Source organism: Pteronotus mesoamericanus, unplaced genomic scaffold (genome assembly GCF_021234165.1).
Source record: "Pteronotus mesoamericanus isolate MK-2021 breed Mesoamerican mustached bat unplaced genomic scaffold, CSHL_Meso_final scaffold_1066, whole genome shotgun sequence".
Lineage (NCBI taxonomy): Eukaryota > Metazoa > Chordata > Mammalia > Chiroptera > Mormoopidae > Pteronotus > Pteronotus mesoamericanus.
Window position 1 is genome coordinate 334,270 of NW_026555299.1, and position 19,815 is coordinate 354,084.

General features: G+C 41.4%; 1 protein-coding gene across 1 annotated transcript; it reads right to left on the reverse strand.

Annotated features, from left to right (window-relative positions):
* Positions 1–14,169: 14,169 nt before the first annotated feature.
* Positions 14,170–15,099, reverse strand: LOC129081505 (olfactory receptor 4S1). The gene has a single exon (XM_054587170.1). It carries the CDS (start codon positions 15,097–15,099, stop codon positions 14,170–14,172), a length of 930 nt encoding a protein of 309 aa, XP_054443145.1.
* Positions 15,100–19,815: the final 4,716 nt, after the last annotated feature.

Below are 19,815 nucleotides of genomic sequence, written 5' to 3' on the forward strand. Positions count from 1 at the left end.
ATTTTAAAGATGGTGGATTGAAGACTTGGAGCATTTGGGTGCAGCTGGTCCGAAGTCACATGAGCATTGCATGGCGGAGGCACAGCCTGAACCCAGGTCACTCGTGGCTCCAGGTCACTTGGGTGCCCTTTCCAATACAGCCACCAGCTTCCATTGTCTACTGTGTCTTTGACAAGCCACAAAAGCACTGCTGCTACCATCAGGGAGGAAGGTCTCTCAGACCTTAGATGGTTTCTTAGCTCTGCTTTTGGCTAAGAATACTCACCAGCAGAGTCTCGGAGAAGTCTTCCTCCTTCCCCTGAAAAGGGTTATTTATAAGGTGAGAAGTGTAACATTGGGATTTCGGGTGTACGTGTTTTCTGCCTCTCCAAGGGAGACCAGCTCTCCCCTCCCAGGATCATTTGCTGAAAGGGTGTTAGCACTAGCTTTTGCCTCCTTCACAGGTTGGAACCATGTGGATGCCGTTATTTAATTGGTCCCCTTGAATACAGTTTTGCTCTTGCAAGGAATGACCTCTATATTCTGCCTCCTGGAAGTGCCCTTTGTCCTTCTAGGGTCTAGAGAGATAGTCCACAAAGTGGCAGAAGGAAAAGGGAATGGCAATGTTTCGGAAACTGGTGTGAGAGGGTCAACATCTTTGGGGAAATTGCTAACTGGACAAAAATAAAAATCAACAGCATTTATTGAGCATTTTCAGTGTTCTAAGCATGGGTCCTAGGCATTTGCAAGGACATCATCTCTTTCATCTCCCCCTTTGCTGTGAGAAAAGAATCACTCCCCTCTATCCACACCTCTACTGTGTGGTGTGCTGAGAGGCTGGGGAGGCTCGAGTCAGACCTGAACTGAAATTGCACTTCCACCATGTCAGACATTCAGAAAGTACCTTTTCAGGCATTTTGCTAGATGCCAGGAATATCATAGTGAATAAGATGGACAGGGTCCCTGGCATAGTCTAAAAGGGGTGAGCTGCCTCTAAAACAAAGCAGGAGCATAAGAAAAATAATTACAAAAGCAAATATATGGAATATATGAATATATATGAATATATTTTCATGCTAAGTATTGACAGAGTATATGTTTTTAATACTTCTTGACATACGCAGCAAGTTTTTCTCCATAAAATCCATAACCATTTGCATTTTCACTATTCTTGCTTGTTCAGCACATGCGTACAGTAATTCTCCAAAACTGAATAAATCCCATTCTAAGCTTTCTCCAAACCTGTCCCCTGAAACTTCTGGAAAAAGTCACAAAAGAGGGAGGATTTAGTCTGCTATCAATTTGTTTCACCAACTTCAAAAGGCCCATCAACATTGCCCAGCAATCTTACTATATTTCTTTTATTAACAAATTTTTCCAATTCTCCTCAGGAACCACTTAAAATGTTCTTTATTTTCTTCAAAACTCTATTCTCCAACCTCTAACCTCTACCCTTCACTTGTTTTATTTTTCAATTATAGTTTATATACAACATTATTTTGTATTAGTTGCAGGTATAGAGCATGCTGATTAGACAACGATATACTTTGCAAAGTGGCTCCCCCAATTTGTCAAGTGCCCAAACATACAGAGTTATGACAATATTATTGACTATATTACCTATGCTGTACATTAAACTCCCATAACTATTCTGTAATTCCCAATCCCTTCACCTTTTTCATCCAATCTCCCAACACCTCTTCTCTCTGGTAACCAACAGTCTGTTCTCTGTATCTGTGAGTCTGTTTCTGTTTTGTTTGTCTGTTTATTTTAGGTTCCATATATAAGTGAAATCACTTGGTATTTGTCTTTATCTGTCTAATTTATTTCACTTTGCATAATACCCTCTACATCTATCCATGTTGTCACAAATGGTAAGATTTTATTCTTTTTTACAGACAACTAATATACCATTGCATATACCATATTTTGCTATGCATAATGCACACCTTTTTGACCAAATTTTTGAGGGAAAATAAGGATGCACATTATACATGGCCAGTACTAAATCCATATGTATATAAATGTTTTTAATTCTTCTATTTATGCTTATGCATTAAAAGTGTAACTGTAGAAAACAATAACGATATCTGCAAAATAATACCCTGGAATATGATAATCAGTTTTGTTTCTAAATATAAATAAATAAATAATTGAATTTAAAAATTAAAACAAAAGATTTTTTTCCTGAAAGTTTGGGCCAAAAACATGGGAGCGCATTATACATACCACCACTTTTATATTCACTCATCTATTGATGGATTTTTCTTTTAACTCAAAACTTCTGCATCTTGAACTATCCTAGAACTACACTGCAGTCTACAACCTTCCTTTTCTCCCTCTCTCAAACACAGGAGTCAGACCTGCGTGCATTCCGGACGGCTCCTCGCACTTTGCCTCACTCCATCTCTCTGACAAGTCTCTCACACATCTACTCTATTGTAGCTTCTGCTCTCAGAAAACTAGGACTGAGATAGAACATATAAAGGCCCCTTACAAATCACTGAGACAAGGACAGGCAACTACACGAGATCTGAACACACTTCCGCAAAGAAGATATACAGTGGCCAGTAAACAAATAACAGGGGTGGGTAGGCTCACCTTTTTAGTCATCTGGGGAACGTGATTATAACTACAACAAAATACTAGTGTGCTGCTCCCTCTGCAAGGTTACAATTGAAAGGACTGCCAGCACCAAGTGTTTGTTGTCCGTATAGAGGAACGCGCTCTCTCTCTCATGTGGAAATGTGTAATTGTTTTCTAAGTACATATTGAAAAACTACTGGAGATCATTAGCTAATGTCAAATATTCATGTAACTTATGACCCAGAAACTCTACTCCTCAGTATAAATCTAAAAGACACATCACTGAGAGTGTTAAGAGAGCTATTTGTAACAGCACAAAACTGGTAACAACCTAAATATCCATCGTCAATAGAACAAATAAAAAATTATGGTATATGCATACAACAGACTAACAAAGCAAATGAAAATAAGTGGACTATAGGTACAATACAACATGAAGGAATCTCACAAAGTGTTGGACCAAAGAATACAATCACAAATGATTACATACTATATGATAGCATTTACTTAAAATTTTAAAATAGACCAATGTAGGGATGTGTACTCTTGTGGTAAAAGTATAAGAATATAAAGAAAAGCAAAGTTTTATCATAAGAGTCCTACAGTATCGATGTTGGAGGGAAGAGAGCGATGTGACTAGGAAAAGATACTAAGGGTCCTAGGAGGCCTAAAAATCTTTTACTTCTTGATATTATGATGTGTCTGCAGTGGACCTTTAAGTTCATTCAGTTTGAGATTAGCTGTTTCTTGAACCTGTAAGTTTATGTCTTTCACTAATTTTCGAAGTTTTCATTTTTTTTTCAAATATGTTGTGACACTCGGGTTTTTTTAATTAAGTAGAATTCTGAACTTTTAATTTTAGCAGGCAATTAATCTTGTGGGTTTCAGATTGCAATTTCCAACCCACCTTCTGTGGGTTGTGAGTCCAATGTGAATTAAATTATCAAATCCAGTGCTACTCAGATCTGCCCCACACGTGCACCACCCAGTGGCCAGGGTGAGACGAGCAGTAGTTTAACCTGTAAAGCCAGCTTCTCAAAGACTTGGAGATGCTGGTAAAGTTCAGATCCACACATTTGCAGCTCCAAGGTAAGCCCTGGGAGTCACACACAGTTCTATGGGGCGACTCTCTTGCGTGCCCTCCTCTTCTTTATCTCCCTGATGCCTTCTGCCTCTAGATGCTTGGCTTTCGTTGTCTCACTGTGCTGCACACTTCCCGCAACTGAGCCTATGTCCTCAGCCGAGATCCAGGAGGACACAGAGAGAATAAAAGCAACAGGGATTTGTCCCGTGCTCTTGAGATCACGGGTCATATGGTCAAATAGAAAGGTCCTCCTGCCTGAGAGTGTGAGGCACCTGCCCAGCCACCATTGTCATCACTGTGTGGGACAGGAAAGAACAGAGAGGGGAAATGAAAAGGAAGAGAGCCACTCTCTGACCCACTTGTCTGACCAGCAAGACAGGGGTTCTCTTTCTGTATGTACCTAGCGTACACTTCCACTTCAGCACAGCTTTTGAGTCCAGACCAAGTGAACCGGAGAGGGAAAATTAGACACTTCAAATATGATTTCCTTCCCCAATATGCCTGCTATGATTTGCTTTTCGAAGTCCTCAGATGGTTTCCCCATGCATTCTGTCTAGGGTTTATAGCTGCATCTCTGTGGGAGGGGAAGGGTAGGTTATAATTACTCCACCTTGTCTGGAACCAGGACTCTCCAAGATGAGATCTGTTTTGAAGTTGAGCTAAGATTTGCTCATAGATCAGTTATTCTATGGGGGAAGGGGGCGAAGTAGAGTCAAGGTTGGGGCTGAGCCAAAAGAAAAGTGAATGGAAGACTGCACTGCAGAATCCCTGCGAGGCAAGGAATAGGCATATAATTCATATAACATCTCCTCAACACACCAAGCCCACAGAACATAATGGAAGCGGGGCTAACCCCTCCTGTCTCTCACAGCTTTCGGTGGACCACTGTATGTGGTTTATGCTAAGGAAGGGTGCAATGAGTTGCATCTAGAGGAAAGAGCTAGCCTGGAACCAAAGGAAGGCAAGGAGCAGGTACACCCTCCTCATCAACTACAGAAGGCAGGATACAAAAGCCTCCAGGAATGTGAAATTACCCTTTAGAAAAAAGGACGGAAGACACAAGAGAAAGTATTTCCACCATGAACAGAACTGTTTTAAAATGGAAGTTCCTGGATTAGAAAATCCTAGATTTGACTAAATTCTCTCTTCTCAAGTGAAAATGAGAGTTCATAGTAAAGTGGTATATTTCTGAACAGCTAGTCTCACAGTGTTACACCTTTTCAAAACTTCTAAATACATTCGTTGTATATCCTTATCTAGTTCCCTAACAAATAGACTACTCCGATTAATACTATTAAAATTGGGGTTGCTAGGTAGGCTTTCTCCCTCAGGCGGAAATGGAGCCGTTGCCTTCCTACCAGAGATGTCCAGATAGCAAATGAAGTAGAAAAGCTTTCCTGGGCCTCCCACATGCTGACATTCAGAGAGAGGGAAAAAGCAAAACATAAACTTGAATCTCTGAGGACCGCCATCTTCCCACATACCACAGCATGCCGACACCAACAGGTAAAATAAGTGAACCCAAGGTTCCGCATGTAGAAGACGATAGGGTGAGTTTCCAGTCCAGGTGATCCCACTCTGAAGTCTGAAATTGCACACGAAGCACTGAAGAAAGAGGGAAAGTAGCTCAATTTTCAACATTCTCCAAAGTACAGACAGCTATAGAAGGGCTCCTCTAAAATACTACACATAATATGAATAGGTTAACTGTTGCGCTATTCCTTCTAATTGACCAAAATCAGAATGCACATTTGGTCAACCTGTTCTTGCTAATTTTTGTTCCATGTTTTCATTTGTATCCCACCCCTGAATTCACGTTCTTGCCCCACAACCTTCTCGTGGCAATTTTTCCCTCCGCATTCCTGAGTGTGCAGATAATGGGGGTTAGCATGGCGGGGACGACTGTGTGAAACACACCACCACGAAGTTGCACACGAAGCTGCACACGATGCACAGTTGCACACCAGTTTGTCCTCAGGGGAGGAGGAGGAAGGTCGCAGGTCGAGGAAGGAGGCAGGTCCGAAGAACAAGAGGACCACGGTGATGTGAAAGGCACAGGTGGAGAGGGCTTTGCACCTCCCCCCGAAGAGTGGTTCCCCCAGTTGACCAAGAGGAGGATATAGAAGGACACCAAGAAGAGGAAGGAGAAGACGGAGATTAATCCACTGTTGGCCCACACAATAACCTGCTCCACAGCGGTGTCAGTGCAGGCAAGCCTGAAAAAGGGATGGAGGGCAGAGAAGTAGGGGCAATCACATTGGGACCACAGAAGGGCAACTGGACAGTGACAAGGATGTGGGCCATGGAGTGAATTAGACGCCCCCCCCCCCCCGGGTGGGAACCAGCCACCGGAAGATGACACACAGGCTGGCTCATGATGGTCGTATAGTGAAGGGGTTTGCAGGTGGCCACTTAGCGGACGTAGACCACAACCATCAGCAGATCTCAGCAACTCCAAAAAGGTGGAAGAAGGTCTCAACCAAACAGCCCTCCAAGGAGATGGTCTTCACCTTGGCAGGTAAGTCTGTGATGAGTTTAGGGACAACAGAGTGGGAACAATGGAGGAGTAACTCATCTCCAACAAAGACGGGTAGCTAAGGAAGTGCATGGGGGAATATGGACCCTCACTGACATTGACCGTCACAAAAAGGCCATTTCCAACAACCATGGCCAGGTTCATGGGAAGAAACGCCACAAAGCACCTCTGGATCCTGGAGAAGACCTGGGATAAGTAATTCAGTCACATTATTTGTGCTTGCCCTAGAAGCCATTCTGGTGTGCTGGACCTTAGCTACGGAGAGACCTGCAATAAACAAACACTGATAGAACACCAATTTGACTTATTTCTAGTATATTGGAAAGAGTAAACTACTTTATAATACATTTACCATTATATCATTCATTTAGCCAATAGGTACTCATTCAGCATTAAATACTAGCAACCTCACAACAGTTTATATATTATACAATTAAGGCCCAGAGAAATAGTTCCCCAGGATCACACAGAGAGTAATGAATTCTGGGTCTAAGAACCAGGCTTTCTGACTTCAGGCAGTATTCTTTCTACATGACAACATATTCCAAATTTGGAGAGCCACTGAAATTCATAGTCCATATTCTCATTATCATCAATGCATTTGATAGCTCCCTCTTATTGAGGAATCCTCTTGAGACACTTCAGCTGCTAAATTCCTTGTATCCTTCATTTCTGCCTCAGGGAATCATCTTCCCGCTGGTCATTCTTCTCTTTCAAAAGGTCCTCGGCACTGTTTTTTAACTCCATAATACCAGCCTTCAAGTTTCAATCTTCAACACTTTCACAAGTCTTGCAGCTTCAGTAACATGTTTATACGACAAATGTTCACATACTCTGGAGAGAATTTGACTTACAGTCTTGTCCCCCCATTACTCCACTATAACTTCCGCACCTTTTGCCCCACTGCCCAAAGTACTGAGAGGTCCTGGACGCAGAGACGGTGCTCCGAGAGCGTGGTCACAGCAGCCCAGGCAAATGGTGAGAAAGGCCTCCTCTCCCTGAGATCCCTGGAGGAAGTGTGGGAAAGCCTAAAGAAACATTAGAGTGTGTAGACTCTACATCAGGTAACCTGTTGGCTCTGCACCAGAGAATAATGACAGAGCACCAACAGCGGCCAGAGAAAATATAAGGGAGGGCTTCATCTGCCAATGTGACTGATCTCAGAATGAAGTAATGGCTCCCGCTTGGTAATTTCCAATGGTACTTCACAGAACAAGAAAACTGTAAAGGACTTTAAAATCACAAATGGTATGCTATATATACTTTACAATTTTTAAAAATGGATAAATTTATTTCATTGTCCCATCTTCCTTTCCCAAAAAAGACTCTTCAAACCCAGCTACCTTGTTTACAAATGAATGGTAAGGCTCAAAGAGAGGAACTGACCTGCCCAACATCCTATGTCTACATAGAAATTTTGCACACCACTTGCAGTCACATTATCTACCATTACATCAGAAAATCTGCTGTGGCTTCATTCTGCCTTAGAACAAGGAATTGGATAGAAGGTCCTCACACATGCACTCAAGTGCTTCCAATGCAGCATCAAGCTAGTCACTCTGCCGGAAGAGATCACTATTCAAGGAGACGCTCTGACTGGGAAAACCAGCAGGGATGGAGCATAGGATTCCTCTCTAGGAATTCTGGTCCCTAGACAAGCAAGGCATCTTGGTTAATGTTACCCCCCTAGCTGATTTTTTACTGAAGGCCCCAAAGGGGTACATCCAGGTCCCACTTATCTAAGCCACTATGAGAGGGGAGCTGAAAAGTTTGAGAGAACTTTTATTCTAATCTCCTTTGTTATAGATGAGGTGGAAAGAGGTTGAGCAAAGTTAATTGGGGAAAAAAAAAAGTTAATAGCATACTGAAGCCACATACTAGGAATTTTCCAGGTTAATAACTCAGAAATCAATGCTCTTTCAACAACACTAGGCTGCCTTTTGATGGTACTGGGTAGAGGTTGTTACTCAATTCAAGGATTAGACCTCGTGCCCAATGACAAATCACCATGTTCCTGGGAGCTTTTAGGAAACAAAGTAGACAATGAGTCACAAAAGAAGGCAGCACAGGGAGTTCAAGAGATCTGGTTCTGGGTTGATACATGGATTTATAATACCTAAGAAATAAACAACAGCCACAGGAAGCAACAAACTCAGAGATTTTAAGATCCTGTTTTTCATGGAGAAAACCTACCCACCCACTGAGAGCCCAAGGGTTGTGATGAAAAGCGTAGATCCTTGAAATACTTAAAATATATTAAGCTACACATTATAATCAAGGGAACAACTTCCCCCATGGAATTTCTTTTCTCTAGGGTGAAATTTTGCCAAATAAACTATGACTCAGAGAAGGGTTTCAATTAGTTCAGTGAAATTTCTGTAAAGTTTTCCCACCCAGTAATGAGGTAGTAAAGGAAGAAGCTTGAAGGAGAGACATAAAGGGCACTCTTTTCCAGACTAGATGATTAAGAATGAAGAGGAGAAAAAACAGAAAAAAAAAAAAAAAGGACTGGACAAGGAGCCCAAACATGCACCTGGGCACTAGCTCTAGTTTAGTAATTGATTAGCCAACTTGGGCCATGTCGTTTCCTCTCCACTCCTCACTCTCTCGTTTCATTTCTACGTAAAATGACAGAGTTGGTCTGGACGGTGTCCGCTGTCCTTCCAATTCTAACACTCATTTCTCCTTCCCCGTACAAGTTACTTAGTCTCCCAGTGCCTCAGCTTCTCCATCAACGTCAGGCACACAGTACATGCTCATTAAGTCTTACCGAATTAATTACTATGCAGACTTAAGAGTTCTGAATCAAAAATCCCATTTATGAAAAATTTTTAATGGCGTGGGTAATGGTGTATGTAACAGACTGCCTGAGACCTGTCGTTACATCCATTCTGTAAACCAATCCATCTACATCCATCCATTCTCCTTCCTCTTTAGGAACAGAGCAGAACCCTGATTTTTAGAACATAATTTTACACTGAATAAAATATTATAGTTCCCAGTATCTCCTGCAAGAAAGGGCCACCATGTGCCTAATTTTTATCAAATAGAATGAAAGTAAAAGAGTCATGAGGCACTTTTGACACTTCTCCAAAAAAGGAAAGTGATCCGTTTACCCTCCCCCTGTTCTCCTTTCCTGCAACCTGGGAAAGAGTTGAAAATGCTAGAGCTGTGCTGTCCGATATGGCATCCACTAGCTATATTTCTTTTTACATTTCAACTTGTTAAAATGAAGTAAAAAATAGAAACACCACCCCTTGGTCTCAGTAGCTATGGCTCTACAGCCGCACATGGGATGGCACAGATACACAGCCCCTCCAGCCGGGAACGGGGTTCTGCAGGTCTCTAGAGAGGTTCCATCGCTCACGTGAACACGATGATGCAGTATCACAAAATTTAGTTCTTCCCATATCAACCTATAGATATACTACAATTCTAAACAAAATCCCAATAAGTTACTTCGTGGAATTTGACAATTTAGCTTTAATATTTCCTAAAAGAAGTGAAGATTCAAAACAGACAAGATATTCCTTTAAAAAAAAAAAAACAAGCTAGATGAATTTGACCTACCAAGTAACAAGACATTAAAAAACTATAGTAATGAAGACAGTGCAGGGTTGGCCCAGAAACAGACACACACATATGGGCCTTCGTGCACGACCAAAGGGCCACTGTGGACCAATGGAGAAGGGAAGGACTACTCAATAAACGATGATGGAACATTTGGTTTTCCATACTAGAAAAAATTAAATTAAATTCTTTCCTTACACAATGCCCCACAATCAATTTTAAGTAAAATAAGAAGTTAAATGATAAAGAGAACTTTAAATTTTTGGAATAAATTATCAAGTAGTATCTTCTAAGCCTTGACTTAAGAAACTATTTCTTAAGCAAGACATTAAAAGCACTAAAAATGACCAAAAATTTTTTTAAACTATTAACTACATTAAAAATAAAAATGTTTAACACAGAACACAGTGCAAAGACAAGCTATGAGCTAAACTTATAACTGACATACATCTGACCAGGGATTAGTCCAAATATACACAAAGCTCTTAGAAACCTATTTTTTTAATTCAAACAACTCAACAGAATAAATAGGCAAAAGATGTAATAGACAATTCACAGAAAAAACAACACATAGGAGAAGAAATATATGAAAGTATTTTTAACATCACTACTAACCAGAGAATTACACATTATGTATACCTTCCCTCTAGATTGGCAAAAACTCTAAGATGTCTTGCCAATACCATTTGTTAGCAAAGATGTACATCAGCAAAACATTCTTTATACATTGCTAGTGAGAGTGAATATTATTAATAAAACCAATTTCAAAAGCAAGGTAGAATTGGGGGAGGAGGGTCTATTCCACAAATACTTTTCTGCATATACAAGAATGCTCACAATAGCATTCTTATTATGAGGAAAATATGAAAACAACCAAGGTACAATGACAGAATAATAAAATTATGATATATTCACCCCAAGGAATATTGTACAGTAGTAAAAAATGGCAAAATATAGCAGCATGCAACAACATGGATAAATCTTTGGAATATATTGAGGGGAAAAAGCAAATCCAGAAGAAAATATATGTCTGATACCATGTTTATAGAATCAGAAACAAGCAAAACTAATCAAGCAGTTTTTAGGCACATACACACATATGTTAAAACATTTTCATAAAGTAAGGAAATTAAAAGCCAGTTTTCAGTATATTGGTTATAATGTGGGAAGGCAGAGAAACAGAAGAGAGACATAGACACAAATTACTGGAAATGTTTTCATTCTTGGTTTCGGTATCAAGCGCATTACTAATCGCTAAATAATTATGTTCATGACATCTCGTTTCTGTATCATGTATTCCTTTGTGTCAAATATTTTTAAGAGCTAATAAAGAAAAATTGCTTTCACTCTAGGAATCGGTGCTGGAAGGGGTGTATCTAACCTCTAGCGGACCTTCCTTCTCTCCCTTAACGGTGGACATTTTACCCTCAAGAATGAGTTTATAGTTGCTTCCCCAAAACCACAAATATCACCACAGCCTCTCTCTACTCCCTCCCCAACCATAGCAGAAGAAATAAATTCACAATAACAATTACATCTTTCTTACATTTATAACTTATAAGTCCTCCAGGGAAAGTCGGTATTGGAGGGTGAATGACATGTGGGAAAAATAAAGGTTATTAAATAGAGTTTAAAGAAAGGGTAAGAGTGAGTGGCTGAGTATCCAAACAACGAACTTCCTCTATTAGTAACTTCCAGAAACCTGAGGTACGAACATTAAAATGGGGCTTCTCTTAAGGAAGAGTAATTCTGGAAAATACTTAACCCTTCTTAATTTGATGTTTTTTTCCTCTTGTAATAAATATGTAAAGTCCATAAATCTATGAAAAATATAGGCAACATTTTCTTTTAATAAAATCCCCCAAATCAATTCTGAGTAAACAAAAGACAAAATGAGGGGGGAAAGACAGGGAGCCAGGTTTACTGTAGAGTCCATATGCCTGATTCATAGGAGAGCTGAGCTGAAGGTCCTTAGGGATTTGGCCAATCTCCTTATTTGTGAACATCAGGAAATGCAAACCTGGAGAACTTGGAGAGAGCGGGGGTAGCCCCTCACCGAGAGAGATGTTCCGGGCTCACCATCTAATGCCATTTCCGCCGTATCACACAGCAGCCTTTCCTCCCAGAGCGCAGTTCTCATACCACACACAGCCCCTCACCCACTGCCGAAACCTCGATGGGCTTCTAGCCCCCAATTCCCTCCTCTTCCTCTACCCAGTGGAGGAAGGAACCGTCTACCATACCAACCAAGCACAACATGGTCGCATACCTTATCATGTTCCTCTGAGTTGAGCAAACTCCTATGACAGGAGTTAACCCATCGACAGGAGTTAACTCCAAACAGGAGTTAAAAGGAACAACAAGATTGCTAAATAATCACTTTTCATTCACCTCTGCACCCAGAACTTCATTATGTAAAGACTTGGATTTTCTCAAAGAGAATTTGCAGATGCCATACGAACTCACTCCTATACGTGCTTAGTATATAAACTTTGAAACTTTACCTTGTATATTCAATCTTCCCCAGTAATTATAGACACATTCATACACATGTATCCATGCGTATGCACATATGCCTTTGTACACCTGTCTCCACATGAACATATCTACATATATGCATAAACACATGTAAAACATACATATCATCACTGCAGTTTAAAATGCTGTGTGAAGGCAGTAGTAGAAAGAGCACTAAAAAAAAAAAAAGAAAAGAAAGAGCGAGCACTAAACTAGCAATGTGGCTTGAATGTGGCTTTACATAAGTAACTTTGCCTGCCCCTGCTTACATTTATCTTCAAACCTGAATAACTATCCATGTTCTCACATTCTTGCAAGGACTTTTAAAAGATGATTTATTCAACTGGTAATTAAGCTGATATATAAAAACTTCTGAGAATATTTTTTTCAAGATGTCAATGGCTATTTTATAGCTATTATTCCCATAGTCAAGATCAACATTTGCATTTGTGTGTGTTCAGATGAAACAAAAAGTTTTTTCAACACTACCATCCTCACCCAACCCTGATCACACTTCCCGTGATAATTATGTCTATTTCATGAGGCGATCAGTGAACATCTCAGGAGTGAACAATCAATCCAGTAGTTATAAGGACTTTAGGAGAAAGGGTAGGGTTAGAGTAGACAATAGGAAGAGAAAAGACGACTTTATAAATGAAACAGAAGTAGCAGCCACCCCTGAAAAAACAGACATTGATACAGAACTATACAAGGTCCTGTAGGTCCTCCTGCAACCTTCTGAAGCTGGTATTGTTACTGTCTCCATTTGTAAAAATGGAAATTGAGACCCAATCAGATGAAGTGACCCATGAATGGTTAATTAGGCAGGGCATCGAGTCCTGCTCTTCTAAATCCATTTTGCACGAAAGGGCTCCCTCTAGACGAAAACAGGACAGCCAAGGGGATGAATGGGGGCACAGTCCCTGCACAGCAGGAGAGAGGGATCAGCGTGCCAGGCACCGAGCCGAAGCTCCTTCCCCCTGGCTCCACTCTCCATCGTCCAGGGCCACCACCAATCCTTGACCTTCAGAACGCTCTCGTCTGTACTGCTCAGTGTCCACTCATTTCCATCTTTGTCAACGAGTCCTGAAGGGAAAGAGCCCTGAAGGCAGATTTAGGGAACGGATTCTAGCCCCTATCCTGTCAACTTTAAGTAAATCCTTTAACTTCTCCACAGTTACCGATTCATCTGCCTGCTGAGAGAGCACGACACGCAGGAATGAGAGTAAAGTGCCTTGAATATCATAAAAGAGACAGAACTAATTTCATCAAGCACCGAGCTAGCCACCGTAAAGCAGTTAGCTAGTGCTGTTGTCCATTGTTGTCTCACCTGAGATACCTGAATGCTCTCTCATTCACGGGCTCCCGCGTATCCTGAATGAGCCCTTATTTATCAGACCGTGAGCCTGCACTGTGACCCCCTCCAGGGCTGAAATTACGTCTTACTTTTATTTGTACCCCACTACCTCACTTATTGCAAACACTCAAGAAATATTTAATGAATGGAGGATTGAAGAAACCTATGGGATTATTATTATGAGAAGAGCTACGTGGCAGACAAAAATTCATAGACACAGACAACAGTACGATGGTTACCAGAGGGAAGGGGATGGGGGTAGTAAAGGGTAAAGGGGACCAAATATACAGTGACAGAAAAGGATCTGACTTTGGATGGTGGGCACACAATGCACTATACAATGATGTTATCGTAGAAATGTACACTCGAAGCCTACAGAAACTTATTAAGCAATGTCACCCCAATAAATTTACATTTGAAAAAAGAGCTAAGAAGAGAGTTGTCATTCCAAGCATCAAACCGGAGACGCACAGCCCGTGTGGGATGCTACGAAATGGGAAGTCTCCCAAGTTCCAGGCTGGATGAGATTCCCCGGGGATGTCACTTCTCTCCTGAATTCCCCTGGACCCTGAACACTTTCCTGATGGCATTTTTTACCTCATGGTTCCTCAGGGTGTAGATCAGAGGGTTCAGCAAAGGCGGCATGACAATGTTAAAGAGGATGACAAGTTTGTCAGCAGCCAGGGTGGTAGAGGGACGAATGTACATGAACATGGGGGGCACAAGGACCAAAACGACAGTAGTGATGTGTGAGCCACATGTGGACAGAGCTTTGCGGCGGCCCTCAGAGGACCGGCTTCGCAGGTTCAGTAAGATGACCACATAGGATGTAATAAGGATGATGAAGGACACTAAAGAGATCATGCCACCGTTGGCCACCACAATGAGCCCCACGACATAGGTGTCTGCACAGGCCAGCTTCAGCAGGGGATGAACATCACAGAAAAAGCTGTCGATCTCATTGGGCCCACAAAAGGGCAGCTGCATCGTAAGGAGGGTCTGCAGGATGGAATGGAGGAAGCCAGCCACCCAGGAGGCCCCCACCAGCAAGCCACACTTCTGTCGATCCATGATGGTGTTGTAGTGCAGGGGCCTACAGATGGCCACATAGCGGTCATAGGCCATGGCTGTGAGGAGGAAGATCTCAGTGCCACCAAAGAAGTGGGCAGAAAAGAGCTGGGTCATGCAGCCATTGAAGGAGATGGTCTTGCGCTCCACGAAAGTGTCAACGATCATCTTGGGTGTGGTAGCGGATGGATAGCACATGTCAGCAAAAGACAAATGGCTGAGGAAGAAGTACATAGGAGCATGCAGGGTGTTGCTGGCACCAATGGTGACGATGACCATAAGATTCCCCAGGATAGTGAGTATGTGGAAGAGGGAAAAGACCACGAAGCACACATGCTGTAATTCTCTGCTCTGGAAAAGGCCGAACAACACAAACTCAGTCACGTTGTTCTTGGTACCCATGGACTCTCTGCCCTGAGCGCTGACAAAGTTGTTAGCTCTGCAAGGACACAAATTAAGTGATATAAGAAAATATCCCAAAACCAAGAAGTCAGAAAATCATACTCAGGTCTAATAATGATTCTAACATCCAATTTCAATTGCAGAGAGGGGTTCCCCCCATACCTACAAGCAATTCTCAGACACCAGATGCAAGTTCCACAATTCAACTCAATTTCAGACAATACCTGGAGATACCCTCAGGTCCCACAAGTTAAGGGGTCAGTCCTATAAGACATACACACACATGTTACAGAACCCCGCCAATGATGTTCTGGAACAACCTTGGGGTCCGATGGCCCACCTCCAGGAAGTGTGACTCCCAAGGCAAGAGTACATTGAAAAAAAAAGGGCGTTTGTTTATTTAAAGGTTATACAGGTTTAGAATAATGGCAGAAGTCTGTCATTAAGTCCCCCTCCCTTTAAAAATACCCAAACACACATAGTCCTGCCTCCCTCTGCCAAATCAGGCCTGTCTGAGCACCTGCCACAGAAAGGTACTGCCTTTGAGAAAAGCACAAGTCTGCAGCTTAGCATCTCTGGTCACAGTTCAGCTTCAAGCATTTCTCACAATGTGGGTGGCCAGGCAGATGTCCCGGCACCAGCAGCTCTGCTGCTGTCCTCGCCAGGCAGACCTCCCGGCCTTGCGGCTTTTTCTCTGACCTTTACCTTGCTTGCCCTAATGTAAATGCTTGGTTTGAAGCGTCCTACATAATCTCATAGCCGGCCTTTCCTATGGTGCATTGTGAGTTTCCCAGTGTCTTTGACCCACTTTCGGCTGCCATTTTTAGTCAAGGCAAAAGTTCCCAGTGATACACAGGCATCTGGGGTGGCGTCTGTCCCCCTGGCTATATCACAAGTCCCTACACCTTCTCACAGACAGCACACAATTCTGCAGCTTCCAAAAACTTCCTTTCAGGAAGGCACAGCTATTAACTTGCCTTTGTTATGCAATACATCTTCAACTGCTGTACCATCCACTCCCCCTGCTTCCAATCTTGCCTGTAGGCAGGATCTTGGCCGTGTTCCTCTATTATCAGGGGACGCCTGCTCCTTCCCTTTACACACACACACTTCAGATAACAGTTGCAAGCCCAGGTTATCGCCTGTGTGCTTCTGACCTAATTGCAGCAGATTGGAGTCTCCAGTTCTCCCTCCTTGGGCTCCATTACTTTGCTAGTCCCTTTTCCCTGTTGCAATAGTCTATTCCTACCTCCTCCCCTTGCAATGTTTGTTTGCTACATACCCCTACATTTTCTCGTCTCCTATAACTGAAAAACGTCAGAGAGATTTGGACTTGAAAATGCCTAAACAGGCAGCAGGGCACCCCAAAAAGGGCATTGGCCTGGAAACCCAAAGATTTCGATTTTAGCCCCAACTTTGTCACGGTAACTAAGTGACCTCAAACAACACCTTCTCTCTGTGTGGCGCTCTATTTCCCCATCTATACAAAATGACAGTTGGACTAAGTGCTGTGATTCTAGGCTGGAAAAGTAGAAATACAAAAAAAATAATTTCACTGATAATGATAATACTTGATGAATTTTTAAATAATAAGAAAGCAGATATGTAGTTTTATATCATTACTAATCCCTCTCACCACTCTGCTGCGGACTGGGGGGGACTGAGGTTCACGTTACCTTTGTCATCTCTTACCCTGAAGTTGTTCCTTCACCAGTTTTCAGATACATTGTCTGTGCTGACAGTAAAAGGAAATTTGCAATGCAACTTGGGAACATTTCTACCTTAAAAGATTAAAACATAAGTCTTTCAAGAGTCTTTCAAGCTTCCCGTATCAGGGGGTTCATTCATACGCAACAACGCCTTGCCAGGTGGACCTGGGCTTTACGGAAAGGCTACGATGACTGTCTATTAGTGGAATACACTCTGGAATTGCTCTAATTTCCAAAAAATTAATGCAGTGTCAAGGCTCACACAACAGGACCGCCCAGGGGAAAGGCTGGGAACTCAGCAGCCTCCAGCCCTGATCTGGGCCTTCCTATGCAAGCCTCTAAGTAATGAAATATGTGAAAACACTCTCTGAGCTTGACCAGCACCACAGGTAAAAGGAAGAGGAACCACAGGACAATGTCTGCTCACCTTTATTGAGCAGTGCTGTATGCCAGACCCTGCACAGAGCACTTTAAAAGCATCATCTCACTTAATCCACTGAACATCACTTTGAAGAAGCTAGCACGATCGTTCCTATTTTTCAGTTGAGAAAAAATAAGGATTAGAACAAAATGAGTTGACTTGGCCAACTTCTCACACCAGCAAGGGTTAGGACAAGAAATGCAACACAGTGTATCCGTATTCATAGACAGCTCCTTAGTCACTGAACAACACTCCTGACTAAGGAAGTGTGAGCATCTGATCACCCAAAAGGACACGTTCTCAGCAGCTACATTGTGAGCAAGAAAGTGACTGAAGGAGAAGGACTGTCGTGTTGCCATGGGAATCTGAAAAAAAAATTAACATGCGGGGTGGGCAAATGTAGATTTACCATTGTTCATATGGAAAATAATACAGTAATTAATAAATAATAATATAAGAATAAACTCTGTTTCACATCCTCACAGCTGTAAACTTAATGTGTCAACTCCCGCTTAATGCATTTGATGGCAGGCACCTGAGAATATTCAGATACTGTCCAGCAAGACCTTCATCTGGGCACTGAGCACAAAACAGAAAGAAATCAAGCAAGCAAGGACATCTGTTTTCTATAAGGGTCCTTAACTAGAACAGGTTTATTCTAGCCAGAGAGTTCTCAGAAGACCAAAACTGTAAGGGCACTCACCTCAGCGAGCTCCAGCCTCCACAGCTGAGCAGAGGAATTCAGGGAGTCTGGCCAGAGAACAGAAGGGCTGCAGTAAGCTAAGCTTTTAAGCACAGAGGGTTTGGGGCAGCTCGTGTGGAATCACCCCAACCAAAGCCATTGCCAAACGTGAAAATATCTGCCTTGGAAGAGAGAGAACATTCATGGTTGGCAAAAGTTCCTTGAGGGTTGCTAATTAGACCCCAAGGGCATCACATCCCATTAAAGGAGGGGGCCACAGAGACAGCCATACCCTTTCTCACATTAACATAGTGGCTCAGACAAACTTCAGAGGACAAAGAAGCTATTGTGTTTATCCTGGCTTTGCATTTCTATACTGAATCATCCCAAATTTATTCATTCAACAATAGTTACTAAGCAGCTACTATATAAAGGGCAGAGTTTTATGCCATCTATTTGGGGAAATAGGCTGGTGTCAAATATGCTGTTATTTTTTTAAGTAGCAGAGACAGGTTTTAACTCAACTAGCACTTTAACTACTACACTATGTTAACATAGTGCTTTGAAAAGTGTTTCCACCTGTGAGGAGGGTTGATCACACCAGAGGCGATATACTATGGTGCTTAAAAACACAGACAAAGAAGTCAGGTTGGCTCGTACAAAGGCTGGCTGCCACCTGGAAGATACATAACCTTTGACAACAGGCTTCACATCTTGGCATACCATTTTCTCATCTGTATTTTTTCCTTCTCAGGTTTAAAGAAATTAACACACAATTCCATAATAATAGTGGAAATATTAACACCTCTACCACCCCTCGCAAGTGAAGGTATGATTAGATTTTTTTACATCAGTATAAAGAGAACTGAACAACATATGAACCACCTTAACCTAAGGGATGCTTATAAAGCACTACACTTTAAAACTAAAGAACATTCTTTCAAGCCTACATAGCACATTGACCAAGAGAGACCTTATGAGGGGCTATGAAACAAGTTTCAATAAACATAAAAGGAATGACATCAGTCATAATGGAATTAAATTAGAAATCAATAACAATAAGATATCTAGGAAAACACCCAAATATTTGGAATATAAACAACACACTCACAAGTAATGCATTGGTAAAAGAAAAAAATCATTTTTAAAAATCAGAATACATTTTAACTGAATAATAAGAAAATTACACAGAAAATTTTAAGCGATGCTTAAACAGCATCGCTTAAAATTTTACAGTTTTAAATTCTTATATTGGAAATCAAGAAAGTTCTAAACCCTATGAACTAATTTTTTACCTTAAGAGATAGAAAGAAGAGCAAATTTAAATACAAAGAAGAAGGAAGGATATAAGAAAAATAACAGAAGTTAATCAATCCCATGGAAAACAAAAACAGAGAAAAACTTCGGGCTAAAGCCAAAGTTTTATGATACAACCTTAAATTTTTATATCGACATTAGTTATTGATCTAAAATTATCAAATTTTACAACGTAGGTGAAAAGTATAAATTCCTAGAAAAAAATACAACTCACATAACTGACCCAAAATGAAACAGAAAACCTGAATAGCCCTACATGTTAAATAAGTTGAATTTAGAGTTTACAAACATTACACACACCAAAGTCCTCAAGACAGATGATTCATTGGTTTCATCAAACACTTAAAGAAGAAATAACATCAACAAGAAGACAAAAAGACAAAACTTCTCAACTTATTTATAAGACCAGCACAACTGCCACCAAACCCTAACCAAAAAAAATAAAAAACTACAAACACTATTCATGAACATAGATGCATAAATCCTTAATAAAACACATTTAAATCAAATGCAGCAATGTGTACAAAGGATAATATATCCCAGCCGAGGAGGTTTATCCCAGCAATGCAAGGCCATTTCAACACTAA

Excerpts from the sequence above, each read along its gene's own strand:
- LOC129081505 (XM_054587170.1), bottom strand. The coding sequence starts at position 15,099 with ATGGGTACCAAGAACAACGTGACTGAGTTTGTGTTGTTCGGCCTTTTC.